The sequence below is a fragment of the Salvelinus alpinus genome, chromosome 36 (genome assembly GCF_045679555.1).
Source record: "Salvelinus alpinus chromosome 36, SLU_Salpinus.1, whole genome shotgun sequence".
Classification (NCBI taxonomy): domain Eukaryota; kingdom Metazoa; phylum Chordata; class Actinopteri; order Salmoniformes; family Salmonidae; genus Salvelinus; species Salvelinus alpinus.
This window is the reverse complement of record NC_092121.1, coordinates 16,310,670-16,337,857: the sequence shown is the minus strand read 5'-3', so window position 1 is coordinate 16,337,857 and position 27,188 is coordinate 16,310,670. Positions and strand designations below refer to the sequence as shown.

Sequence of the window (27,188 nt, the reverse complement as noted above, 5' to 3'; positions counted from 1 at the left end):
GGCATACCAATGATGTCATATAAGAAATTAACATGCAACTTCTGCTATCATACTGTGATCTCTTGCTGCAGAGAATGTGGAATGCAAACTTGTACTGTTTGAGGTTTAAAAAGGCTTACAAAAGTTTGTAATTTCCACTTAAACAATTTCAAACTTGATTTGACCTAACAAAAAATGTATCAACTCCTATAAAAACACCTATTAATTATAATCATTCACATTTCCTGTTGCTGCAGGATTCATTTTCCTACTGTGAGAAACAGGTCAAATTAAGATAATACATCTGAACATACATATTGAATAAAATAACAGTCAACATACATTCTATAGTACACAAACACATAGGCTGATTTAACAATCCCATACACAGAGCAGACAATTGCTTTTTTGTGTGCAAAAGGTCTTATGGAAGTATACAATCATGGGTATACGAAAATCATCTGACTGCAAACAATGCATCCTACATACACCCGCTGGTTTGGGCTCACTCCTATCCGTCACCTCCCTCCTTCTTTCTGATTGGCTGCTTTGAATTCACTCAAAGAGACACTCCACTCTCCTGATTGGATGAGAGCAGGAGGGGGCATGGAATCTCTGATTGAGAAAGACCATAAATAACGTGCACAGGCAACCAGACATACACAGATGCAACTGCCAGCTACTCTCAGTGATTTACTACTACAAACTACCACACTGTCCCTGTTCACTGAAAAACTCCAGCAGCTTCTGCAGCAGAGTCCAACTTCTCCATCATCTCTAAAGGTTCAAAGAGAGTTATTTTGTAACAATAGCAGAATTGGAAGAGAGAGAGCCAGTGTTAGAGGAAGTGTGTCAGAGGAAGTCATCATGTCTCTAGAAGTGAAGGAGAAGACTGAGGTGCGTCTGGTGTTCCTGGGGTCGGCCGGCGTGGGGAAGACGGCCCTGATCAGCCGCTTCCTCCAGGACACATTCGAACCCAAGCACCGACGCACCGTGGAGGAACTGCACAGCAAGGAGTTCGACATCGGAGGGGCCAAGGTCACCATCCACATCATGGACACCAGCGGCAGCTACTCCTTCCCGGCCATGAGGAAGCTCTGCATTCAGAACAGTGACGCGTTCGCCCTTGTGTACGCCATCAATGACCCTGACTCCCTGGAGGCTGTCAAGAGCCTGCGAGACGAGATCCTGGCGGTCAAAGAAGACAAGTTCACACCCATCGTGGTGGTCGGCAACAAGACGGACCGGCATGGCGAGCGGACAGTGTCCAGCGAAGACGTGCTGTCCACCGTGGAGCTGGACTGGAACAACAGCTTCTTGGAGACGTCTGCCAAGGAGAACAACAATGTCCTGGAGGTGTTCAGGGAGCTGCTGCAACAAGCCAACCTGCCCAGCCGGCTGAGCCCAGCACTGAGACGACGCAGGGAGACCTTCCCCAAAGACGGCAACAAACGGCCCCCCATGAACAAGACCAACAGCTGCCTCATTTCCTAAGGCAGAGGGGCTGGAGGGGTCTGACAGACAGACAAAGACAGACAGGGGCCAGAGAGGCTGAGGATGGGGACCCGAAGCTGGGTCAGTGTTACAGACAAACACAGTGGTGTTGAATGTGCTACTACTGCTGCTGCTATAGACCGTGCTGCTGAGTTGGAGTCTGACGGCTTCAATTCCCTGTAAGCCTCCTCATCTAACCATCTTAAGTATCTCCACCACAGCATTTCCACTGAAGTAGAGGAAAGGAACACTGACTGTTAAAGGGGAACCGGAACTAATGACATCACACAGGTGCGGGACATTGATAAAGCTGAAACTAAATGAAAGAAGTGCAAGAACACTGAATGTCCTGAATGGGGTAGTGTCATTGTTAAAAAATATACTGTGACAGTGCAAAAGTGTCAATGAGCGTACTTTGTCAAGTTTTCAATCTATGTCCTACTATGTTACTGTTGTATTTGCCTTTTGTAAGTGTCGACGTTGTTCACTTGCAATAGCTGTGAAGATAGACAGTTGTGGCTAATTAGGCAAAAGCTGAATTTGGACAATGTGTCATGAGAGCTTTTTTATTCATCAAGTGAAGTTTCTTTGTGACAAATCTTTATTTTGCTTGTCATTGTCTGAATCAACTCTGGTTGCGTTCCTCATTCTATAATACCAATTTGTTGTTTGGCAATATTCATATGCACTTGGAGTTATTTTGCACAGATATTATTTATTAAAAAACTTACAAAATGTGTTCAAATATAAATTATATAGAGTGTATTGTTTTTCTATGACAATTTGAAGTACATGTTGATGATTAAATCATGTTTATTCACCAAAACAGTATAACAAATACATTATGGTTTTATTACTTGTATATATATTGTCTATTCATGATAAATAAAATATTATTATATATCAAAGTATTAGTCATGGTCATTTTCGGTGGACTCATTTTGACAGGTTCTTATTGGAAACAAAAGTGCAATAAACTAATGGCCAAGTAATAACACATCTGGTATGAGGTGTGACAAGGACTCATTTATCATGCAAACATCAAATCTCTTTACTCAAGTCAAAACTCAACAAGCCAGAGACTGTATAACAGACTAGCCAGAGATGATATTTAGAACAACTTACAAAGCAATACCACCAAAAAATCTGTCAATTTCCAGTATGATTGCAGCAGAGACCTGGCCAAGCTCTGGAATAAATAAAAAGAACACAAACAAGCATACAATCAACAAGCTGATAATAAAGTCAGCTTCATTACCAGGGGTGTAGAATCATCCCAAAACATCATACCAGTATCACAAATCCACTTCCTCAAAAATCACTTCCTCCCAAAACCTTCAATAAGTATCCTACCTCTTCAAGCATCTTCACCATCCTACCCATGCTAGATTACGGAGACGTAATTTGTAGATCGGCAGGTAAGGGTGAAATCAAGTGGCTAGATGTTCTTTACCATTCGGCTATCAAATGTGCCACCAATGCTCCTTAAAAGAACACATCACAGCACTCTATACTCCTCTGTAAACTGGTCATCTCTGTATACCTGTTGCAAGACCCACTGGTTGAAGCTTATTTATAAAACCCTCTTAGACCTCAGTCCCCCCTATCTGAGATATCTACTGCAGCCCTCATCCTCCACATACAACACCCGTTCTGCCAGTCACATTCTGTTAAAGGTTCCCAAAGCACACACATCCCTGGGTCGCTCCTATTTTCAGGTCGCTGCAGCTAGTGACTGGAACGAGCTGCAAAAATCACTCAAACTGGACAGTTTTATCTCCATCTCTTCATTCAAAGACTAATTCATGGACACTCTTACCGACAGTTGTGGCTGCTTTGCGTGATGTATTGTTGTCTCTACCTTCTTGCCCTTTGTGCTGTTGTCTGTGCCCAATAATGTTTGTACCATGTTTTGTGCTGCTGCCATGTTGTGTTGCTACAATGTTGTTGTCGTCAGGTTGTGTTGCTACCATGCTGTGTTGTCATGTGTCGCTGCCTTGCTATGTTGTCTTAGGTCTCTCTTTATGTAGTGTTGTGGTGTTGCTTGTCGTGATGTGTGTTTGGTCCTATATTATATTTTTTATCCCAGCCCCTGTCCCCGCAGGAGGCCTTTTGGTAGGCCATCATTGTAAATAAGAATGTGTCCTTAACTGACTTGCCTAGCTAAATAAAATGTTAAATAAAAAATGTTAAAATGTCACCAGTTACAGTAAGTTGTCTCACATTACCCTCTAGTGGTAGGCCTATATGTTTTTGACATTGCTTGTCTGTCACACAATGCACCTTGAAATCTATGGGGAAACCCGTTAGTAAATACAAAACCTGCCCAGAGCAGAAATAAAATACTAGGGAACATCTCACTGTGCCAGACAAAAGACCTTTGTTTGTGCTGCTCGGCAGGATGTCAACTTGTTCCTCCAATGCCCAGATCATTGACATGGCTAGTAACAGAAAACATTCTGCAGGGAATCATGTCTAGGTTCCATATGAAAAGATTGTGAAATTCTACTTTCCTGATCAATGCATCATTAACCTGACACTGCCACAAATAATTTCAGTTATATAATATGGTTGCATAGACATTTCAGATTTAGCATATGCCTTCCTATAGCTATCTATATCAACAATTACCTGCAGATAATGTTTCCATAGTAACAATCAGAATCCAGTATAAGTGTACTTAATGAAAGTTAAGACTGTAACAACTGTGCTCTAGTGATAATTCTAATATATAGTACTGTGCACACACATGCACATAGAAATATGTTTCCCCTTTCCAGCCACACACAGAAACATGGTGCATTGTTTCCCTCTGCCCAGACGAGGAAGTGACCTATGATCTGTGACACTCTAGTTCCTCTTTGAGTCCTGTTTAAACACACAGCTGTCAATGCACCAGCTGGTTCACACTCACCACCGCGCACCGACAGAGACCCACACTCAGGTGCGTACCACTCTCTCCGGGGTTGGAAGGGCTTCCGTTTACCATCTATCAAAACTTAAAGAATGTACAATTTATTTTATAGGTGATGGGCTAACTTACAGCTCCTAAATATTATGCATGCAAATTATCCAAGACTTCATAGGGCCAACATCAGAAGTGAGCACTTCTAGTTAAAAGAGATTCTATTACTAGTCTATAATGTCTCTATCATACCTTTTTACAGTTCTTAGGAGTGGTGAAGTATTTTAGCATGTGCATCCTTACCAATGCCTCCACTGCATGGGATAAGAGTTTTCTAGTCCGTCTCTGCCCCTCGACTTGGTCAAAGCTCCTCAGTGATGAGTAGAAACCTGAGAAGTTTGGAACAAGTAAAGGGTCCCTGACTTCATCTGAAGAAGTTGTCTCACTGTACTGTCCACTAACTGCATTAGGTAGCTATACTACAACAACACAAACCAGAAGTAATATTCTCTGATCAAAGCATAGATAAAACTCAGTGGTATTTTCCCCTGATCAAGTATAACAACTGACAATATTGGGATTGTACGATGGTCAAATAATTGTGTAACTACAAATCAATAGTTCTGGGATCTGATGAAGGTTGACCTGAATAATGTGAAGGGTTCATTTTAACAGAAGACTCAAATGATTGTTAAGACTAGAGATACTAGAATTCTCCAGAATAAAATGTAACTGGTTACATTATTAAACACATTACAATTTTGTTCACCAATAAAAAGTCTGGCAAAAACAAATGGAGCCAAAGGTTTATTTTAACTTACAAAAAATTGGATGCAGACACCAATTATTAGATTAAATCATAAACTCACAAATAGGCTACATCAAGATCAGACAATGAGAGTGAAGTAACAAATCAATGTGCTATCGGAAGACATGGATATGAGTTGGCATAGCAACAGCTATTTCTCTCCACGGACCTTTCCTCATGTCTGTACACAGGTATAGTTAGCGGTTTACAATTATCACATCCTACAGGATAACAAAAGAACGAATGTCAACAACAAAAGTAACAAAGAATGGTAAAGAGAAAGTTCTGCCGAACGGAATGCAACACATTTACATTTGCAGACTTTGCTGTACCAGAGACATAGGCACAAGCATTAAGAGCGTTTTTCCTTCACATACATTATGCATTTGCCTCAGAAGCATATCTCCCTGAGCTTAAAGGTCCAACAGAGTGTTCAGACACGACTTCCCTTGAACATCAGTTTGACTATTAGTCCACATCTTTTCACAGGGGACACTAAATGGCATCCATCATGACAGATCTCAGTCCTCCTGATCGGCAAGTTGACACCACAATTCCATACATCATACGGTAAAGGGTCACGATTACAATTTCTATATTCAAAACCATGACATCAGCATGGACACATAATGCATATATTGTCAGTCTTTCTGAATGCCAATGAGAAGCAACAAGACTATATAGGAAAGTCTACTTCAGAGTCAGGATGTCATATCCCCCTTTAATATAAAAGGTTATATCCATTCCGATATCCAGCTGATGTTATACAGTTTGCCCAACGATCTGTGGCAATCATGACATTTGTTACAGTTACACAGAGAATAGTTGACTGACTGGACCAATACAGTAACAATGACTAGGACACTGTTTGGGATTCAAACATGGTGGGTCAAAAGTTCCTAATCTGTGGCCTAATGGGTGGTGGTAAACAATACATGTGGTCTTATTAGATATATTTGGTGAGTCAGCCTGAATTCACGAGGCTTAGGTGTCACACAGAACACAGAACTGGTTGGGAGCTGCTGTACTAGGGTTCCTTTAGCTTTGTTCTCAGTAGGTTTTGCATTAACACACCTGCATCTAAATGCAAAGCAGTCACAGTGCTCGGTAGGCCTGGAGGGCCAGAGGTGGGGGGGAAATGATTCAAGTAATAAGTGATGTTATTGGGAAGATACTTCAACAGAGTGAAATACGGTCACCCTCCTTCATAACGGAGAACTGAAGAAAAAGCCATCATTAGATATGTTGACAGTGGCTAGACCAGGGGTGAGCAATCATTTTGGCTCGAGGGCCACATCGGGATTTCAACATTTATCAGAAGGCGGCACAGATTTTCTTCAAAAGCAATTTGTGGGCCAGAAAAAGGGCATGTATTTGAAAAAAATATCGGCCCATTATAATATCTACATACTTTCTATCTAGCTTCAGACATTCAAGAGTGGCCTGGAGTTTTTTGACCCAAAATAAATCCCCCCCCCCCCCCACAAAAAATACATATTTTCCCCACCCCTGGGCTAGACAAGGAAAGCTAGTTTTCATCGTAACACTCACCCTACACCTTTTATTCAGGTGGGAAAACAGTGAACGTGAACCAACAAAATAACAAATCCCTTCCTATCTTGAAGCATGGAGGAATTAAAAAAGACATCAAAACTACCATGGAGGTGAGGTACAGTAATTCATGCATTGCTGGTTTGCCAGACCTTAGCATAGTAAGGCAAAAAAAACACAAATGACCTGACAACAAATATGCACGTTAAATCAACCTTTTAGTATTGCTTAACTTTTTGTTTCTTTTATCACTTTTATTGAGCAACTCCATGTTATGTTTCGTGCACTAAAAGCTGATGAAAATGCATTTTATTGGTTTGTAAGAGGGGATATGATGACGGTACTCCCCCTCGTCCTAGTCATCTGAACTAGGCTGTATGTGAAGGTGCAGACAACAGGGACAGTATGCACTTCTAGCACTGTGGAGAGAGGAGGGGACCATAGCGTGTATACCACCAGCCTTTCTCCAAACACCTCACCTCCAGCACAGACTCAACCCTATGTCTCTGGCCTAGTCGTCCACCGTGATGTTGCGGAACAGGTAGGCCATGGACTCCCCGTTGTGGATGCGTCGGATGGCCTCGGCCAGGATCATACTGACGTCCACTGTCTTGATCTTGGGACACTGGAGCTTCTGTACCTCGTGAGGGACGGTGTTAGTCACCACCACCTGGGAGGCAGACAGACAGGGATCAGAGGAGGAAACACCATAACGAAGGTCGGCCGTGTGCAGTAGATCACCTGGTGGGTGTCCACGAACAGTGTTGATATTACATGTGGAATCGCTTGGAAATAAATGGAAAATGATGGACAATGTACTGTGGTCGAAGGCGATAGGATGGCCGTGCCACCCGCTGCTTTCAACCGTTCGTCGGCGTGGTCTATTTTGTCTCATTCCCAGACTGAACTGTGCCTGACTACCGTATCTTATAACAGCCTTTATACAGACGACGAAACATCCTACGAATCAAGTTGCAATACCTTGCACACAGGTGGTACATAGAAAGTGTTGCCACTGCCTTTCTGTTGTAAAGTGACTGAAAAGCTTTTACGATGAGGAACTGAGCACTTCCCCTTTCAAGATGTAGTGATAAATTCAGAACACAGGGCTGCTGTTACAGATGTAGGATCTTAATTTGATCACCCTGTTGCAGGAAATGTAATGCAGGAAATCTAAAACTTGTAGTGTATTTGAAGTTTAAAAAGGCTTCTGAAGTTTGTCATTTCCAATTGATTTTCCCTCATGAAAAATGTATCAACCCCTACAAAAATATCTATTAATTATAATCCACATAATAATTCACATTTCCTGTTGCTGCAGGATTATTTTCCTTCTGTAGCAGACTGTCTGAAATGAAGATCCTACATCTGTATCTCACTTCGTCGATGGCGGACTCCTCAATAAGACGGGGGGCATCGGCAGACAGCAGCCCATGTGTAGCCATGATGTAGATCTTATAAGCTCCTCTCTCCTTCAGAATCTCAGCTGCCGCCACAAAGTCCTCCACGTCGTCTATGATGTCATCCTGGGAAAGAACGGCAACCACAGGATTGGAAATGATGTACGCCTGTAGTTCCTTCATCCATAATCTAAGGCTGTCATATTCTGTTATTAAATACAATGTGGCAAAATGTTGCAAATTAATTTCACGTGGCTCATTTTAGCACAGGCCTTCCAGGACAAAACCACAAATGGCCCAAACAAAGGGGCACATTTCTTACAACAATGATGGCGATTCTTCCTCCCACATCTCCTACAACAGTGATCGGGGGCTTCTCCTTGGCCATCATTACTGAAAGGAAGAACGAATAGGTCACTGCTAGTCATCACATACAGTATCCATAGGCATAAACAGTAAAACTAATGAGGATACATCTCAGAGTAGATTGGGTAAAATGGGTTAAAAAGTATGAGCTTTCCACAATTACAAAGTCCAATTTCAATCACTGTTATGATTATGTATTCTTCAATTAATAGTTGATGTTCCATGCAATTCCCCCCCTTCTGGGTAACTGACTAACATTCTCTTTTCAAAATGAGATGTTTTTTGGAAATTAGATAAATTCTGTCAATTGTCCCAATTATACCCTTATAGATTTAAATGGAATGCCAAACTCATTCCAGCACAAGGATAATCAAAATGACAGGCTTTTTGCCCAGCATACCCAATCAGACGCTGATATTAAATGACCTCCACAACACACTGTCTGCTCAGAGCTCAGTGCAGACATTTGGCAACAGTTTGCATATAGCAATATGCACAACCTAATCTTGTCGTTAATCCATCAAAAACGATAGAGGCAGACAAGCACTGATGAGGTAATCACACGCTTACTAATGTTCCAGGTTTGTCTTATTGAACACCACTGTTGTCAGTCAATGGGGGAAGCGCACAATCAGCGGATGGACAATCAGCCAGCCAGAGTGGGGAAGCTGATTGTGGGAGTGGAAGCTAGAGATGAGCAGGGAACACAGGTTCATGCCAGGAACACATTCCTTCCTGGAACACATGCCTTCCTTACAGGGGACCACACACAAGCAATAATAAGCACTGGAACATTTCAGCTTTTCAAAATGCATCAACATCACCACTAGGTCTTAAAACCTTCTGTAGTCTTAAAGAGGTACTACCTAGAATGTTTTCAGGTAGAATATAGAAATGAATCAAAATGATCTAGTAAAAACTATAGTTAGGCCTACACATATGTTAGAGATAAACTTGTCTTGGATATGTGAGGCAAGAGTTGAAAAGCCTGAAGATCTCAGCAATCCTCTCAATGAAGCTAGAAGCCAGCATTGCTGAGTTAAGGAATACATATGCTATAATACAACTAATATGGGATAGTCATGGTTTGAGGTTATAATCAAATTTCATATTCACACCCAAACCAGTAGATGTGTTGTTATTGACATGTAGGGTCCACGTTTAGGATTTATAGTTATTTAAATGTGGGAAGGCCCAAGGTGCGTGACACAGCAGCCCAGTGGTTTGTATGGGCAGCAGGGAATAGGGTGAACACAGCATAACCCTGACCTGACCTACTGTGGTGTACTGTACTGTGTTCATCAGCACACACAAGAACAACATGCTGCCACCCACCCAAAAATCTGGATATTTGCTTAAGATTCTGAAAAAAAGGATTATCCTGTTTCCTCTTCCTATCATGATGTATTAGGCCTACATATCAAAGGCATCCTTAATTAGTATTCAAAACATGCATTTCTGAAGGCCAGGTGTAAACCAGACTCCTTCGGGCAAGGCTTCAATAGGGAAGCATGATGTGTTGATTGGCAAGATGAGTCCGGATGAAAATAAAAAGATGTATCTGGGAGAAATGGTTCCATTTGTCAGATGATTGAAGAGAGTCTCACAAAGCAACTAACGGAGGGCTTTCAGGCCATCTTGCAAAACAGTCTGAAGTCTCTGCCTCTGACACCGGCACACTGCTGGAGACCTGACTGTGGATCAAGGACGACATTGATCCATTCCTGATGAGGATCTCAACAGTATGCAGTGAGGGTACATAGGCGTCAGTACATCCACTATGGATCTGTAGCGCTGGACCACATCAACTAACTGATCCAGATCATTTGTAATTGGACCATTGATTGTCTTTGTTATGCTTTCCTCAATCACAACTGAGGACCTTGCACTTAAGACTGTTTGTTGGCAAGATGATTCGAAAACCTTTGATCACTACATGCACGCATTTAGGAACCATTTGGAGAGGAACCATTTGGTGGTCAAAAGTGAATTAAGTTTACGGTCGTACTTGGGAGCTCTATGCCTGGGAACGGAGCTTGTTGTTTGCTGCCAGCTATTATCAACAAATAAACACCACGTTAACACACATCCACAGAGACTCGACATAACAGACTACGAAGACATGAAGCCAGGACTGGGAAAATCCTCTTACATGAAGCAAAATCGTTAAAGCTAACCCGTGAAGAATCCAAAACCATTCCTCTAAGCTTATTCATTCAAGAAATGTGTAGGACAGTTTGCAACTGACCCAGGCTTACAATAAGAGGATTTTTTAAGTCAAGGATAATAAATTAAGTAAATAATATAAATATTATTACAAACACTAAAGCTGAAGGGGGACACAGCCAGTTGGCATAATAAATACTCTGGAGTCATTTGCCAATGACACAAAGCCCAGACAGAAAGTCTGACCATGTTTTGTCAGACCCAACTGTTTTAACAGCCTTACCGTGAATGTACTGAGAAAATGAGACATATTCAATATCAAGTTAGTGTCATTCTCTCAAAATGAAAAACAAAATGTCATTTTTAAACATGCAAACCATTCTAAAACGATTTGGTATGAATGCCTTTACATTTTAGAGAGGCTAAGGTCGCAACATTAGTAGAGACAGTGTATCTGTGGAATTAGAACGTGCAGTAAATAGGCTACACAATTCAAGATCCTTTAAAAAATAATGTCAGGTGTTAAAATGGTTATAGCAGAATCATCACTTATGAAGCTGTTAGTGCTGACATTAAATCCATATGATGAGGATTTTGCAATGGATATTTTGGGGGGTTGAAATAATTCTTCAAATAATTCAGAGACTTGAACATTTCACACTACACTTAACATATTTTTGGATGCAACCATTGACGAGTACAGGCATCTATGCATCCATCTATATCTTACAGACACAGCCTGACCAACACTAAAGAATTGGGGAAGCTACAGACAAAGATACAGTTTCAATTTGATCTGATGGCAGACTGACTACAACTACACCTGGCTAGTTACCAAGCTATAAGCTATATAGGGCTTCTAGAGAGGTCTTACAAGGCAGCTCCAGCCCAGGGTGTCCTGAGGTGTTACGGACACAGGGGGGAGAGTGTCGTCCGTCCGCCATGTCAGACTCTGAACACTGAGCCTCGCCATGCATCACTGCCAGGCCCAAACGCAGTCGCTCTGCATAGGACTGAGCTCTGAAAGACAACAGCAAGAAAACACTGGAGAAATGCAGACACCCTTTTACATTATTTACATTAGATGATCACACTCCAGGCCTCCGTAACTAAATAGTATGTTACCTCTTAGCAGCAGACGGTGACTTTGCAACAATAATGGCGTTTCTGTAATCTGGGACCTGAAGGGAAGTGAGAGGAGCCCACATTTTACATCGAATAGGCTGCTGTGTGTAGTTTACTATCTTACAACTTTACTACCAGGCATGGCACATGAGCTACAGTGAGATGGTTACCTCCTCCTGGATGTACTGAAGCAGGAAGGGGGAGGCACGCAGGTTGTCCACTGGAAAACTGAAGAAGCCCTGGATCTCCTTCTGATGTAAGTCCATGGTGATGATGTGAGTTAAACCTGGAAGGAGAAAGAGAGAGGATGAGAAAAGAGACTGAAGAAACAGCAGACTGCTTTTAAGAGAGGGTGCAGAATGAGAAATCAGCCACAGTGGCAAGTTTAAAGGGAAATGTAAAATATTTTCCACTTCAAATTCTTCTCCAGCACAACCCCAACATCAACACATGTGAAAATGGCACGTTTCTATTTTGTAGTAAAAATAAATAGGTGGATGAGTGCTTCCAATGATAACAACCAACTAGTAGACAATTAGAAGTCAATGCCTACTCATTATTGGTTAAAATCACATGATGCACACCGCTGACGTCTTTGGAAACACTTATCTTCCTCTATATTTTTTCCACAAAACAAAAAAACGTGCCATTTTCACATATTTTGATGTTGGGGTGGGGCTGAAGATTACAAATATGAAGTTGAAAAATGTATACATTTTCCTTTAACACAGTAAACTGTTAACACTTGCATACAGGCTGTAAATACCTGCTTTGGCTAGCATGGAAGCCAGCAGCTTGCACACTATGGAACCCCTTTTTCTCATCTTGCACTGCTTGCTGTAGGGGAAATAGGGAATGACCCCAATTATGTTCTTTGCACAGGAGGTCTTAAGGGCGTAGGCCATGACCAGCAGCTCCATGATGGCCGTGTTGACATCTCTGGTTAAAACAAGGGAAAAGTGTCAATAACAAATAATGGTCACATTTATGGTGCGGTCAGTGCAAACTCATGCTGAGCAACTCTCCAGCAGAGGGCAACAACATATGCTCAGTACAGCTTGTGTACGTCAAGTCAGATGACAGATAAGAGGATGGCTATTAATAACACTGGTAGCTATTCATATTATGGTAGATGAGCTTGTGCCTGATATATAATGTGTGAATCAAACAGGTTTGAATATGGGTAATGCAACCTAACACGTGATCTGACTGTGTGAATACCCCTCCTACAACATAGATTGATATGCATAGTCCTAAAGGCTGCACCACATTACACACACAGTATAGGTGTGTGTGTGTCCTAGAACAGAAGTATGGAGGAGATGACATATTTCAGTCTACTCACCTGGGTATGGTCTGGATGATGAAGATAGTTTGGCCACGAACAGATTCCTTCACGTCTACTCTGGTCTCTATCAAGGGTCACATAAAGTTGAATCAACAGCAAGTGTGGGTAAAATGCTAACTTTACACTTACAGCTCCCCAAATGTGCCTAGACTTGTTTATGTCAACTAGGGCATAACACTCAGTTCAGACATAATTATCAAGCCATTGTAAACACTTATCTGTAACATGTCATTTTATCTAAAAGAGAAAAATGCTTTGTATCAGGCCAAACAAATAAGTTGTCCTTTGTATTAGCAGAGTAGGCAGAGTGACTGGGTTTCAACTAGGAGTTGGAACTGGTTCAGGGAACAAAACCATTTTTTTTTTTGAGGAACAGAATCGGTAACGAACGTGATCTAGACTGTTCTGGAACAGAACAGTTATTTTAAAAGTATGGGAACCGGTTAATAACATTATTTTATGTTCCAGGCATTTTTTCCAGTCCCACAAAAAATGCAACAAAGTGCCTATACAAAGCCCTCCCTCTCTCGCTCTCAATTTCAGTCCCATCTCGCACCCTACACTTGTCTGTCCAATCCATGTAAATAGCTTGCCCGCTCCATAGCAAGCTATTCTATCCGCACTAATTGGTGGTGATTTAATTTCGAACTAAATGTTTTTTTTAAATCTTCCATTTCAGAGGTTTAAAAAGGAAGGAATGATATAAAACGTTTTTTGGGGTTAGAAACGGTTCACAAATTAATTTTGCTGTCGGAACAGTGCAACAGAACGAAAAATAAAATTGATGGTTCTACACACAATCTACACACAATACCCCGTAATGACAAAGAAAAAAAAATGTTTACAAATTTGTGCAAATTTATTACAAATAAAAAAACAGAAATATCACATTTACATAAGTATTCAGACCCTTTACTGAGTAATTTATTGAAGCACCTTTGGCAGCAATTACAGCCCTGAGTCTTCTTGGGTATGACGCTACAAGCATGACACACCTGTATTTGGGCAGTTTCTCCCATTCTTCTCTGCAGATCCTCTCAAGCGCTGTCAGGTTGGATGGGGAACGTTGCTGCACAGCTACTTTCAGGTCTCTCCAGAGATGTTCGATCAGGTTCAAGTCCAGACCCTGGCTGGGCCACTCAATGTCTGGCTGGGCCACTCAAGGACACTTGTCCCGAAGCCACTCCTGCGTTGTATTGGCTTTGTGCTATGGGTCGTTGTCCTGTTGGAAGGTGAACCTTCACCCCTGTGGTTCCAGGTTTCCTCCAGACGTGACACTTGGCATTCAGGCCAAAGAGTTCAATCTTGGTTTCATCAGACCAGAGAATCTTGTTTCTCATGGTCTGAGAGTCTTTAGGTGCCTTTCGGCAAACTCCAAGCGGGCTGTCATGTGCCTTTTATTGAGGAGCGGCTTCCGTCTGGCTACTCTACCATAAAGGCCTGATTGGTGGAGTGCTGCAGAGATGTTTGTCCTTCTGGAAGGTTCTCCCATCTCCACAGAGGAATCGGGTTCTTGGTCACCTCCCTGACCAAGGCCCTTCAACCCGATTGCTCAGTTTGGCTGGGTGGCCAGCTCTATGTAAAGTCTTGGTGGTTCCAAATTTCTTCCATTTAAGAATGATAGAGGCCACTGTGTTCTTGGGGACCTTCAATGCTGCAGAAATGTTTTGGTACCCTTCCCCAGATCTGTACCTCGACACAATCCTGTCTCGGAGCTATACGGACAATTCCTTCGACCTCATGACCTGTTTTTTTCTCTGACATGCACTGTCAACTGTGGGACCTTATATAGACAGGTGTGTGCCATTCCATGTCTAATCAACTGAATTTACCACAGGTGGACTCCAATCAAGTTTTAGAAACATTTGAGTCTCATAGCAAAGGGTCTGAATACTTATGTAAATAAGTGATTTCAGTTTCAAAATTGTAATACAGTTACAAACATTTCTAAAAACCTGTTTTCGCTTTGTCATTATGGGATATTGTGTGTAGATTGATGAGGATTTTTATTTTTTTTTAAATACATTTTAGAATATTGGCTGTAACGTAACAAAGTGAAGGAGTATGAATACTTTCCGAATGCACTGTATACCAGTGGAGTCTGCTGAGAGAAGGACGGCTCATAATAATGTCTGGAATTGAGTCAATGGAAAGGTATCAAACACATGGTTTCCATGTTATTATTACAATTATTATGAGCTGTCCTCCCCTCAGCAGCCTCCCCTGTTATATACATCATTAGTTTCAACTCACCTCTATTGGACTCTTGATAGACCACCGACTTGCCCAATTCAACTCCTAGTCGTCTGTGAAAAAACACACCAGACAAATCAGTACAAGAGGTATGACACTGTGATGTGTCTTATTCAGACAGGACAGAGGCCCTGCATGGAAACTGATCCCACTCTGACTAAGCCTGCTGTACCTCTACCATTTGAAACCCAAGCAAACGAGCAACATGTTGTAATGTGTCACAATGTAATTCAGAGACAGTGGGCCCACTACCTTGCATATCTAGACATGGGAAGAGTTCAGCTCGATCACAGGCACTCGCTCCCTGTTTCAACGTCACTAACGTTAATAACAGACAGTTCCCAGTTTCACACAGCCGAGACACCCAACATTGTCTCACATTAAATCAATTCCCTTAAGCCTCTGGATGTCATTGTCAACATCTAGCAAATTACCAACTCATTAATCCAATAGATAAGCAAGACCCTTGGCTAAATTCAAATTACTTCATCTGTGGCCATGCACCTGCAAACACCAGCATACACATTTTAGCGAGCTAGCTAGCAACATTATCTGGTTAGCTATCTATCATAACACATACATTTAGCTAGAACAATAAAATATACATACTCAGTTATCTTCTTGGCTAGTTCTGTACATGCTGCAGTAGAATTGGCAGAGAATACCCGATAACCACTTTTTGCGACATTCATTCTGGCAGCTTGTTAGCTAGCTAGCACCTGTGTAAACCGCTAGCTAGCTTCTTCTCAAACTAACGTTACCACACTTGCAGCTTGCTAGCAAGCTAAGCTAACTGTTAGGTAGTCATACGAAGAAAGATACAAAAACGTGCGACGTTGATGTTAAAATGCACTTTGTTATTATTAGACCTTATTAAATCCAGTATGAATATAATCTCCCAAGATAGTTATGCTAGTTGAGTGAAATAAATTGCTTGCGGCTAGCTCCTCTTTAGCTTTGCTGTCTGTCTGACTGTGTGTGGTTGGCTGGAGATGAAGAGATGAACAACACAAAAAAAAAGAATCCTGACCCGAATCAAAATACCAATCTGGGGAAATATTTATTTATTTATTTGACAGACCTGCCGCCTGTTATTAGTTGAGTTAGTAATGTATGTATTTTTAGTTGGAAACGGGAGTGTTTTTGAATCAATTAGTTATATAGATTCCTGCACTGGGAGTCAAGTAGCCCAAAGGCCGGCAGAGTCGTTTCATTTCACCGTCCATCTTATTCTAATATTGTATTTTATTTAACCAGGCAAGTCAGTTAAGAACAAATTATTATTTAGAATGATGGCCCACCCCAGCCAAACCCAGACGACACTGGGCCAATTGTGCGCCACCCTATGGGACTCCCAATCACAGCCAGATGTGATACAGCCTGGATTTGAACCAGGGAATGTAGGGACACCTCTTGCACTGACATGCAGCCCTCATATAATCATATAATCACTGGGCTGGATTTATGAGATGTGAATGAGAGGCTTGTAAGAATCATGACTCTTTGGAGTTTTTAGTTCATAATTTGCTGGTCGGTGGTCCTGCGTGCTCTGGGCATTACTTACTCAAATGAACTAAATTAGTCAAAAGATTTGTTATTTTTACTGAATGAGTCAAAAACATCAGTCAGGAGCTTGCATGGATTTGTAGTCTTGCATGATGTCTACTTTGATGCTAATTAGCTTTTTCGATTATATGAGAGTAAATAGAGCCGAATATTTTTGATAAAACTCAGAGAGAGATGTACATGGTTATCAAAACATCATGCCAATGTAAGCCTACACGAAACACAGCCTTTATTTTAAGTGTTTCTAAAATCCCCTATGGGAAAAACGAATAGTGTAAAAATGATTGGAACCATTTCCCCGTTTGACCACTACGTTCTATTTGTATTATGACAACACCACTGTGGAGCTCTATTAGGTTAGGGGTGAAAAAATGCGTTTGGACGGTAAAATGAAATGATTCAATATCGCCATCAGCCGAACTTTGGGCTTGAAGTGAAGAGTTTAGTTGAACATCTGATTTGCTTCTTGCAGCAATCATCATGCGGATAGTGCTGATGTGATGCACTACTGCTGTGTTGACAGGACATCTCTGATCTATCTATCCTACAAAGGATACCCAAAAACAATACATTCATGTTTTCCTTTAGGCTATGTATAAAATAAGCATGGAAACATTTTAGCACCTGTGATGTCTGTGTGTGTGTGTGTGTAGGTGGTTCCTGTTCACTTGATTTCTTCTTGCAATTGCTCAAAATAACCTTGAGGTCAACAACTGTCAAGTTTTAATCAGACCCGTGCGTCAATCTAAGTAACACAATAAAAAAAATGCCCATCAAAATCCGTCACCCCCTAAGGTTGATGTCAGCGCCCCTTGGAAATCGAATTAGCATAATAATAAATAAATAAACATCAAAAGCTGTCAGTTTAAGCTAGAGATCTGGGGGTTTTTTTTTCATTGGATGTGTCTCAATCCACCGCATTTGCCTATGTCGCACTTCCGCATCTGCGGTGAAAGGTGACCAAGCTAGAGCGGTTTTGTTAGTCAGACCATGAGATATCCCGAAAATCGGTATTCTCACAAAATCGTCTGTAGCGTCCAAACGGTTTGGCCTAGAAATCAATTAGGACCCCTCTATGGGAAGATGAGACTCTCATGAACACGATGGTGTTCTCAAGCGTTTTGGGCGATCTGCCAACTTCTGTCTGTAGCGTTCAAACAGTTTGGGCTACACACTAATATGCCAGGACATAAGGAGAAAGATCCGTGCTGTAACAAATATATTTTTTATGTGAAATACTTTGCAAGCCGTGTCTTGTGAGTGTAAGCTAAAGCCTACTGAAGACCCTGGAAGATCATTAGCATCATGTGGAAAGCAGTCCAGTGTATCAAATTCACAATATCAATTACAGAGTCACAGTGGCACATGTTCCAGCTTGCACTGCTCACCGCTTGACTAACCTATTCCCCATATATTTTTCATTGACAAGACAACGTCCACACCCAGCAAACCTGCCCTTAATTCATGGGTATGTGTTCAAGTTCACACTACTTTATAGTTTATATCTTGCAAAACATCGATCCCTCTCATATGAAAAAGTACAAGTGAAAACTGTCCTCTCTATGGACATCTTTCATGTTTTACATAGATTTCCTTGATGGAGAAGTTTAGAAGAACTCTTACAGGAATTGGACCTCACAAAGCAAGGTGTTGAACATGTATCAGCTCAAGCTTGTAACCCTTATATGATAGTCATTTTTTGACTCCCATATAACCTACTTTCTGCTTACACATCCAATCCACAAGTCTCTTGTTGATTAGGTCCCCAACCCCCTCTGTTGTTACTGTATCTATTATTACCAAACCACAAGGACGGAAAGAAGGAGATTGTGAGATATTAAGGTCACTTCTACACTAATGTCAAAGCACAATCTCAAAAGAATAAGGAGGATGAAAGTTAATTCATAACAAGACATGTCTGGAGATAACACTGCCAACAGTAAACAAGCCATGAAATGTCGAGGTTTGTAAATGTGCAACTTGATACTTCAGGGAGTGTACCTGTGGACAAAATTCTAGTTACTGATATGATCTTTCCTTTTTTATGGAGGAAAACTAAACCAACAAAAGACTGCTCCATTTCTAGCGTACCTTAATCTTTTGAGCAATGCCCTTTATCTGTGTTCATATGAGAGCAAACATAACATTTTGTCTAATGCAGCAGATAATTTTCTCAATGCCCTATAGCTGTTAACTGTTTTTCACATATTACTCTTGAAAAATCTGAATGCTTTTCCTCTCAATATCCCCTCCCCTCCCATACACACACACACACACACACACACACACACACACACACACACACACACACACACACACACACACACACACACACACACTCACTCACACACATGAAGCATTTCGCTACGCCCACAATAATATCTGCTGAACATGTGTATGTGACCAATAAAATTTGATTTGATTAACACACAAAAACAGAAAATAGGCAAGTACCAAATTGGGTGGGGAGGGAGAGGGGAGAGAAAGAGAGAGGGGGAGAGAGAGAGAGGTGTGTGGCTCCTCCTCACTCTGTGTGCGCTCTCTTCCTCTCGCTTTTTAGTGTGTTCCTCATTCACTCAGTCAGAAAAGTTTAAGAGATGGTCTCAGCAAGAGAAGGGTAATAAAAATGTGATTGTTTGAACGAGAGAGACTGTGTAAACAAAGGGAACTGGGTGGGGGTTGTGTTCTTGGGGACTCTTATCACCTGTCTTCAACACACCGCTCCTGCAGCACTATAGGACTCCTGGATGGAGAGGCAGCAGGGAGAGGTAAAGGCAGATCGCCTGGAGTGCCTAGACCCACTCTGTGACTCAGAGAGAGAGATGATCAAGGACACCTGGGCTAAAGTCTACCAGAACTGTGATGATGTCGGGGTGGCCATTCTCATCAGGTAAACTTTACCTATACTCTCTTTCCCTTGTTTCTTGCCTATAACATCTTGAAATTGTCAGTCTAAAGACACTGAAAAACTTGCCTAGGTGCACCCATTTCCATTTGGGGAGTTGTGGAGGGCTGATGACAGAAGAGCTGTAACTTACTGCATGCTGACTGTTTCAACACAGCACACACATATTGTTCTTGGTGCACACACACACACACTCACACACAAACAGAGCTGGTGATTGCAGTCCCCTGACCAGTGGCAACAGCTTCTGCCACCTCGGGCAGCAAAACTCTCAGCAGCATCTTGTTATCATAGGGATGTTCAGGGCCTCAACCAAGGCAGATTTTAGAACCAGGCTAAAGTTTGCTTCTCCTTAATTATTACATTGCCAACATGGCAATTGCACATGGCTCCTTATCTTGCTCAATAGTTGTTTTACCAAATCGTGTTGCAATAGTTGAGTGTAATAAATAACAATGTTCTTGCAACCTAGATTACAATCTCTCCATGACCCTTGCATGATCCCCACTATATGTGAAGGGAACTGAAAGTTATTTTAACAACGTGTGAAGATTGTAACATGAAGATTGACTTGACTTGCATGCTCTCAGTCTGTTAGAGAGAGCGCCATCATTCATATCTGAGCTATTGCATCTGAAATTGGCTCCCTTCCTATCAGTTGGCAGAATCAGAAGGGAAAGCGTGCAGCTCAATCCATCTTGCTGCTTATTCCAATCTGACATATTTGGCTCTGCAGGTGCTCCCTCTCTGAGGGCAGATCATGTTTCACATATCTGCAGACCAGGGATTTCTGACCTGACTCACTGAACCCTCACAACCCGTCTCTGTCTAATCCCTCATTGAGCCCCGTGAAGATCAGTGATCAGGGACACTCTCTCCATTCATCATTACATAGTGGACAGGAGGTCATTATACTGTATCAAACCATTAAAAGGCAGATAGCTTTGGGTATACTACCGTCCATGACTTACTGTATATATATTACAGCAGACAAGCAGTTGCTAACCTCTGTGACCATTTGTGATGAGCAAGGCCTTTGTAGTGGTGATGTTTGCACCATGAGACAGCATTGCCCCTCATGAGTCAATAGCTGCGTACCAAGAGTTTTCATTTATATTTTTCGTAGACTTCTATTTACCACCACAAACCGATGCTGGCACTAAGACCGCACTCAACGAGCTGTATAGGGCCATAAGCAAACTAGAAAATGCATATCCAGAGGCTCCTAGTGGCTGGTTATTTTGATGCAGGAAAACTGAAATCCATCTTACCTAATTTCTACCAGCAGATCTTTATTATAATTTGTATTGTTTTCAAAGCTACAGAACTGTTTCACTAGCACAGACTGGAATATGTTCCAGGACTCATCCGATGACATTGAGGAGTTTTTCACATCAGTCTCTGGATTACAGGCAATATCCGCACTGAGCTAAAGGCTACAGCTGCCGCTTACGAATCCTACTACACCGGCTCTGTTGCTCGTCGGAGGTGGCAGGGTTTGCAAACTATCACAGATTACAAAGGGAAACCCAGCCACGAGCTGCCCAGTGACGCAAGCCCACCAGACAAGCTAATTGCCTTCAATGCTCGCTTCAAGGCAAGCAACACTGAACCATGACTGAGAGCACCAGCTGTTCCAGACAACAGTGTGATCACTCTCTCCGTAGCCGATGTGAGTAAAAACTTTAAACAGGTTAACATTCACAAGGCCGCAAGACGGATTACCAGGACGTGTACTCAGCGCAAGTGCTGACCAGCTGGAAAGTATCTTCACTGACATTTTGAACCTCTCCCTGAAACAGTCTGTAATACCTACATGTTTCTAGCAGACCACCAGACCACCGACTCAAATTTGCATACCTCCCCAACAGATCCACAGATGACGCAACCTCTAATCCCCTTTCCCACTTGGACAAAAGGAACACCTACTTTAGAATGCTGTTCATTTACTATAGCTCAGCGTTCAATACCATAGTGCTCTCCAAGCTCATCACTAAGCTAAGGACCCTGGGACTGAACACCTACCTCTGCAACTGGGTCCTTGACTTCCTGCCGGGACATCCCCAGGTGGTGAGGGCAGGCAACAACACATCCGCCACACTGACTCTCAACACAGGGACCCTCAGGGTTGCGTGCTTAGTCCCCTCCTGTACTCCCTGTTCACCCATGACTGCGTGGCTGTGCACGACTCCAACACCATCATTAAGTTCGCCGACATCACACCATTGAGAGCATCTTGACTGGCTGCACACCACTTGGTATGGCAACTACTTGGCATCCGACCGCAAGGCACTACAGAAGGTAGTGCGGACAGCCAAGTACATCACTGGTGCCGAGCTCCCTGCCATCCAGTACCTCTATACTAGGCTGTGTCAAAGGAAGGCCATAAAAATTGTCTAAGACTCCAGCCACCAAAGTCATAGACTGTTCTCTCTGCTACTGCACGACAAGCGGTACCAATGCACCAATTCTGGAACCAGCAGGACCCTGAACAGCTTCCACCACAAGCCATAAAACTGCTAAATAGTTAGTTAAATAGTTAAAAGGACATAATCTGGGTCATAAATTGCAATGCTTTCATTTGATGCAATACTTGAATACCGGTACTTAAAACATCTTAAGCCTCAAATTGCTCTGAGGCATTCCAAATGCCTGTAGTATTACATGGTGACATGGAGCACTTACAAGGAGCAAACTTTAGCTGTCTTTGAATCTTTGGCATCTTTGGAGATTTAAAGGCATGTTCAAGTATAATGTCAAACCTCAAACCTCAACTGCTCTCTCTGTCAGTTTAATACTAAAAGCTATGGTTGGTTAATTTAGCTCTCTAAATAATTAAAATATCCAATGTGAAATACCCATAGCTCTCTGAAAGTGTTGTATCCGGCTACGGATGCATCTCATTGTAACACAATCCAGGGTATCCATATGTAGTTGTATTTGCATTTATCAAATACAATTTCCACTCAGGGCAAGTATGTCACTTTTAGAACAGCCATGCAACTATCTCAGAAATCAGCCCTATCCCAGAGTAGAGTAGGATTAACAGACTGATGATTATAAAACACTAATGAGGATATTTATATGCAGCCACCATAGGTCAAGGAAGAGATTAAACACCACTGTCTTCACTACTTATGAGTGAAACAGAGGATCTGGCTTTACAATTGAATGTCATTGCATAGACCCTCCATTTTATGCAGAAGAAAATGATGATACCCGCTCCTCTATCTTCCTTGTCAGCTTCCTCTGTCACGTTCCTCTTCCTGGAAATGACTGGACCAAAGCGCAGCGTGGTACGTGTTCATGATATTTTATTTAATCAGAACACTTGAACAAAAATAACAAAGAGAAAAACGAACAGTTCTGTAAGGTAACTATACAGAAAACAACTACCCACAAAACACAGGTGGGAAAAGGCTGCCTAAGTATGAGTCCCAATCAAAGACAACGATAGACAGCTGCCTCTGATTGAGAACCACACCCGGCCAAACACAAAGAGATAGAAAACAGAAATAAAGAAACTAGAATGCCCACCCTATTCACATCCTGGCCTAACCAAAATAGAGAATAAAAGCCTCTCTATGGCTTTTAGAGATAAAAGCCACCCGGACCCGAGGGTCTGGTGCGGGACGTAGACCCCCCTCCGCCTCTGGCTCCCCCCACTTTGATGGCGCCTCTAGTGCAGGGACCCTCGTTGCGGGCCCCGGACTGGGGACCCTCGTTGCGGCCCTGGACTGGGGACCGTCGTTGGAGGCTCCGGACTGGGGACCGTCGCTGGAGGCTCCGGACTGGGGATCGTCGCTGGAGGCTCCGGACTGGGGACCGTCGCTGGAGGCCTGGTACTTGGAGGAGGCACAGCATGAACCAGGCTGGGGAGACCTACTGGAGGCCTGGTCCTTAGAGGAGGCACTGGATGGACCGGGCTGTGGGGGAGCACTGGAGATCTGGTGCTTAACACTTGCACCTCTCCTCTTGGCTGAATGTCCACTTTAGCCCGGCACGGGCGGAGCGCAGGCATAGGACGCACTGAGCAGTCACAGCGCACCAGAGACACAGTCTCACAGAAACTAGAATGCCCACCCTAGTCACACCCTGGCCTAACCAAAATAGAGAATAAAAGCCTCTCTATGGCCAGGGCGTGACATCCTCCCAACACTTGATTTCCTAGGTGAGGGTAGTGGAAGCCATGTGCTTTCATCGAAGCACAATGGCTTCCCCATAAAGCTTCCATTTTCTGTTGTGGGTTTTAAAAGGATAGAGGTATGGGACATCTGGAACAGATACACACAGACAGCTGTATTGTATCTGTCCTGGTCACTGTAGGCTGTAGTTTATTGCTCAATACTATTCTCTTTCACAATGTGGTCTCCAGTGTACAAACCAGTTTATGCCACAAAGAAACCCTATATCATCATTGGAATTGGAGTTATTCTGTTTTTATATGGTAGAGAATCAGATGTGTGGTACGTAAGGAATATGTCTTATCCTAATACATTGTTTGGGTGTTTACAAGAGCTGACAGGAATACACAAATACTGTAGCACACCAATGTTGAACATGAGTGTGGGTGTAGGTGCATCCGTCCAAACCAACCATATGGTATATCCCTATGATGTAGAGCTAATTGTCTCCAACCCCGACAGTAACACAGTGAGAGGGAAGCAGCAGATGAAGTCACTGCTGCCTGAGTACACACAGCCATTCTGACCGTTTATTTCAATGTGTAATTACACAAGCAACCAACTAACCATCTCAATTTCATTAGCGCACTTCACTGTTGGTCTGCTAATCCTATGGCCAGACATGGAGATGATGAAACACCAGCTTTCTGAGTTTTAGGGGAGAGCTGTGCAGCTTGTATACAGTCACTGTCAGCCACTGAGACCAGACATCAGGGACCACATTGGAAACAAGTGGAATCGCTATACCGTGTTATCGCCTAGGTTGTACCCAGTGCATATTTTTCCAAATAAATCAATCACCTGGACCAACAGGTCTCCTAGACCTAGGAGAACATAGCAGTAGCCACCGAAATGCCAGGATGTACACAGACCTGTAGCACGATGACAGGCTGGGTGTGATACTGTATATCACAGGCTGGGTGTGATACTGTGATACTGTGGTACATGATATAATTGTGCTTTTTTTTTTTCTTCTTCACTCAGTTTTTTTGTAAACTGACAAACATTTCTTCTGCCTTATCAGCTAGAAGAAATGTATGTTTTTATCAACACAGTTATCTTGTATTTGAATAGCACATGCTTGTGCTCAGGCCATGGGTGAGTAAATGAAGCATAACCTGTACAGAACCTGGAAAGTGGTTAAACATTAAAAGGGAAAACATGCTCTGCAGCTGTGTCAACACGCTCCAACTATGTTTACTTATAATATCTCACTGGGCCAAGTAATGCACCTCCTTTCTTCTACAGGCTCTTTGTGAACTTCCCCTCCTCCAAGCAGTACTTTAGCCAGTTCCAACAAGTGGAGGACCCTGAGGAGCTGGAGAGGAGTGCCCAGCTCAGGAAGCACTCACGCAGGGTGATGAACGCCATCAACACCCTGGTGGAGAACCTCCATGACGGGGACAAGATGGTATCTGTTCTGAAGCTGCTGGGCAAGGCCCATGCACTCAGACACAAGGTGGAGCCTGTCTACTTCAAGGTGAGGAAGAACCAGGCAATATGTTTTCACATAACCATTATCCACAGGCACACCAAAGCAAATGTATCACTCATTCCATTTCCCTCTCTCTCTTTCTCAGATCCTGTGTGGGGTGATTCTGGAGGTGCTGGTTGAAGACTTTCCTGATTACATCACTCCAGAGGTGGCAGGGGCGTGGACCAAACTGCTGGATGCCGTCTACTGGCACGTGAAAGGTGTGTATGAGGAGGTGGGCTGGGCCTCCAGCTCTGTTGTGTGAACCATCTGTCTGTCTGGGTCAAAGTAACCGTCAGTGACTACTGTGGACTCCCGGAGACTGACTACTACTGGACCTTGGCTTAGGAGGAGGACGATCTACGTCTGACCATTCAAGGGAAGAAATGTATCTTTCCAGAGCTCATAGAATCTTCCTATGTATCATCATGGCTCCCTCCCTGTATCTTTCCCATGCCCCACTGTGGGGTGTGTTCTTCTCTTATGAATGATGGGGTGGTGGTTTGTGCTGACTTTGGTTGGAATGTGTGTGAATGGCCATATGTGTGTATGCGTTTATGTTTGAGGTAGAGCATAAGCCCTACACAGACTGATAGAATCTTGGATGTCTCTTCAGGTACATTGCCATGAGATTATGTTGAAGATTGAGGATTGGCAGACATAAGAACTGTATTATGTCATAGAGACAGTCTAAACGTACACTCTCATACACATGTTTTTATCTTTACACCAAAAACAGATATACAGGGGAGAGTATGTCTTCTGCTAATCACTCAGTTGTTAACCTGGGTTGTGCCTTTCTTTATCCCTGACACTGACATCAAGACCTTTGTTCATTTCATGTGATGCTTTGCTGGTGTATCCTGGGCAGTATATTGTATTTCAGAATCAGTCACCCTTCAGAATCAGATCCACTTCACTGTCTCACAAAATGAGAAATAACTTGTGAGGTGTGGTGTCCACATTTAAGCAATGTAAATGTTTTTTTTATCAATGCCTGTATCTGCATAATAACATAATAAACCAAAACAATGATTATATCTATAATGAAATCATGACATGCATATTATTCTTAATCCCTTGTTTTTCACTGTGAGGTATTAGCACTCTCTTTCCTCCTGCTGTGGCCTACAGTGAGTCAGCAGTCCTAACGATAGGTGGATTAGCAGGAGGCCTAAAGTTATTTATACCTCCCATTTCACCAGACACTCAGAGAGAGTTGCTCAGTTCTGAATCCAGCCACCTCTCCCTGCACATCATTGATTGTTGTGGGAACACAAGTGCACACGTTGCCTTTCACACCAGCATCAATAAAGACTTGTGTGCCGTATGTGCTCCCCCATACCAACCTACTGTATATAGATATCATTACACAATAGAAGGTGCAGTAACAATACATTAGTATAATGAGTCTGAATTACTTAATGACTTCTATGAAGGTGCAATAGAACTACTAGTGATATGTTATTTACATATATGCTGAATCTGATACTGAAAACAATGACATGAACACACACAAACATTAAGACAGCTATGCTTTGTCCCCAAGATGAAGGCTTAATCTAGGTTTTCATTACATAAAGGATTTTACACAAGATCAAGTTCAAGTAAACTCAAGAATTCTAGTAGCCGACAAGTGCATGCATTCTTTGTTTAATATAGGC

General features: G+C 42.5%; 3 protein-coding genes and 1 long non-coding RNA gene across 6 annotated transcripts; 3 read left to right on the top strand and 1 right to left on the bottom strand.

The window, feature by feature from the left end:
- The first annotated feature begins 648 nt into the window (after positions 1-648).
- On the top strand, positions 649-2,366 carry LOC139565222 (ras-related protein Rap-2a-like). Its single transcript, XM_071385393.1, has one exon. The coding sequence runs from the start codon at positions 847-849 to the stop codon at positions 1,471-1,473; it is 627 nt and encodes a 208-aa protein (XP_071241494.1). The 5' UTR covers positions 649-846; the 3' UTR covers positions 1,474-2,366.
- Positions 2,367-5,172: 2,806 nt separating this feature from the next.
- Positions 5,173-16,399, bottom strand: LOC139565497 (phosphoribosyl pyrophosphate synthase-associated protein 1). Of its 3 annotated transcripts, none has more exons than XM_071385896.1 (11): positions 16,005-16,398; positions 15,396-15,448; positions 13,140-13,206; positions 12,561-12,733; positions 11,965-12,080; positions 11,795-11,850; positions 11,544-11,689; positions 10,512-10,556; positions 8,460-8,530; positions 8,117-8,263; positions 5,173-7,407 (listed from the first exon to the last, which is right to left on the bottom strand). In XM_071385896.1, the coding sequence occupies exons 1-11, from the start codon at positions 16,085-16,087 to the stop codon at positions 7,249-7,251; spliced, it is 1,116 nt and encodes a 371-aa protein (XP_071241997.1). In that variant the 5' UTR covers positions 16,088-16,398; the 3' UTR covers positions 5,173-7,248. The 3 variants fall into 3 exon arrangements, with proteins under 3 accessions (XP_071241997.1, XP_071241998.1, XP_071241999.1); XM_071385898.1 differs by having other exon boundaries at positions 7,258-7,407; positions 8,104-8,263; positions 16,005-16,399; XM_071385897.1 differs by lacking the exon at positions 10,512-10,556 and having other exon boundaries at positions 16,005-16,397.
- On the top strand, positions 5,673-8,373 carry LOC139565498 (uncharacterized). The gene is made up of 3 exons (XR_011672912.1): positions 5,673-5,756; positions 6,756-6,850; positions 8,059-8,373. It is a non-coding gene; the product is annotated as an uncharacterized lncRNA (long non-coding RNA).
- A 2,989-nt stretch (positions 16,400-19,388) lies between the features above and the next one.
- Positions 19,389-26,576, top strand: LOC139565126 (cytoglobin-1-like). The gene is made up of 3 exons (XM_071385226.1): positions 19,389-19,851; positions 25,299-25,530; positions 25,631-26,576. Exons 1-3 carry the CDS (start codon positions 19,709-19,711, stop codon positions 25,787-25,789), a joined length of 534 nt encoding a protein of 177 aa, XP_071241327.1. The 5' UTR covers positions 19,389-19,708; the 3' UTR covers positions 25,790-26,576.
- The last annotated feature ends 612 nt before the right edge of the window (positions 26,577-27,188 follow it).

Coding starts and splice junctions, on each gene's coding strand:
- LOC139565497 (XM_071385896.1), bottom strand. CDS start 16,087: ATGAATGTCGCAAAAAGTGGTTATCGGGTATTCTCTGCCAATTCTACT. Junction 15,449..16,004: donor CTAGCCAAGAAGATAACTGA/GTATGTATATTT, acceptor GTTTTTTCACAG/ACGACTAGGAGTTGAATTGG. Junction 10,557..11,543: donor CCCTGGGCTGGAGCTGCCTT/GTAAGACCTCTC, acceptor TGTTGATAATAG/CTGGCAGCAAACAACAAGCT.
- LOC139565222 (XM_071385393.1), top strand. CDS start 847: ATGTCTCTAGAAGTGAAGGAGAAGACTGAGGTGCGTCTGGTGTTCCTG.
- LOC139565126 (XM_071385226.1), top strand. CDS start 19,709: ATGGAGAGGCAGCAGGGAGAGGTAAAGGCAGATCGCCTGGAGTGCCTA. Junction 19,852..25,298: donor GGGGTGGCCATTCTCATCAG/GTAAACTTTACC, acceptor TTTCTTCTACAG/GCTCTTTGTGAACTTCCCCT. Junction 25,531..25,630: donor TGGAGCCTGTCTACTTCAAG/GTGAGGAAGAAC, acceptor TCTCTTTCTCAG/ATCCTGTGTGGGGTGATTCT.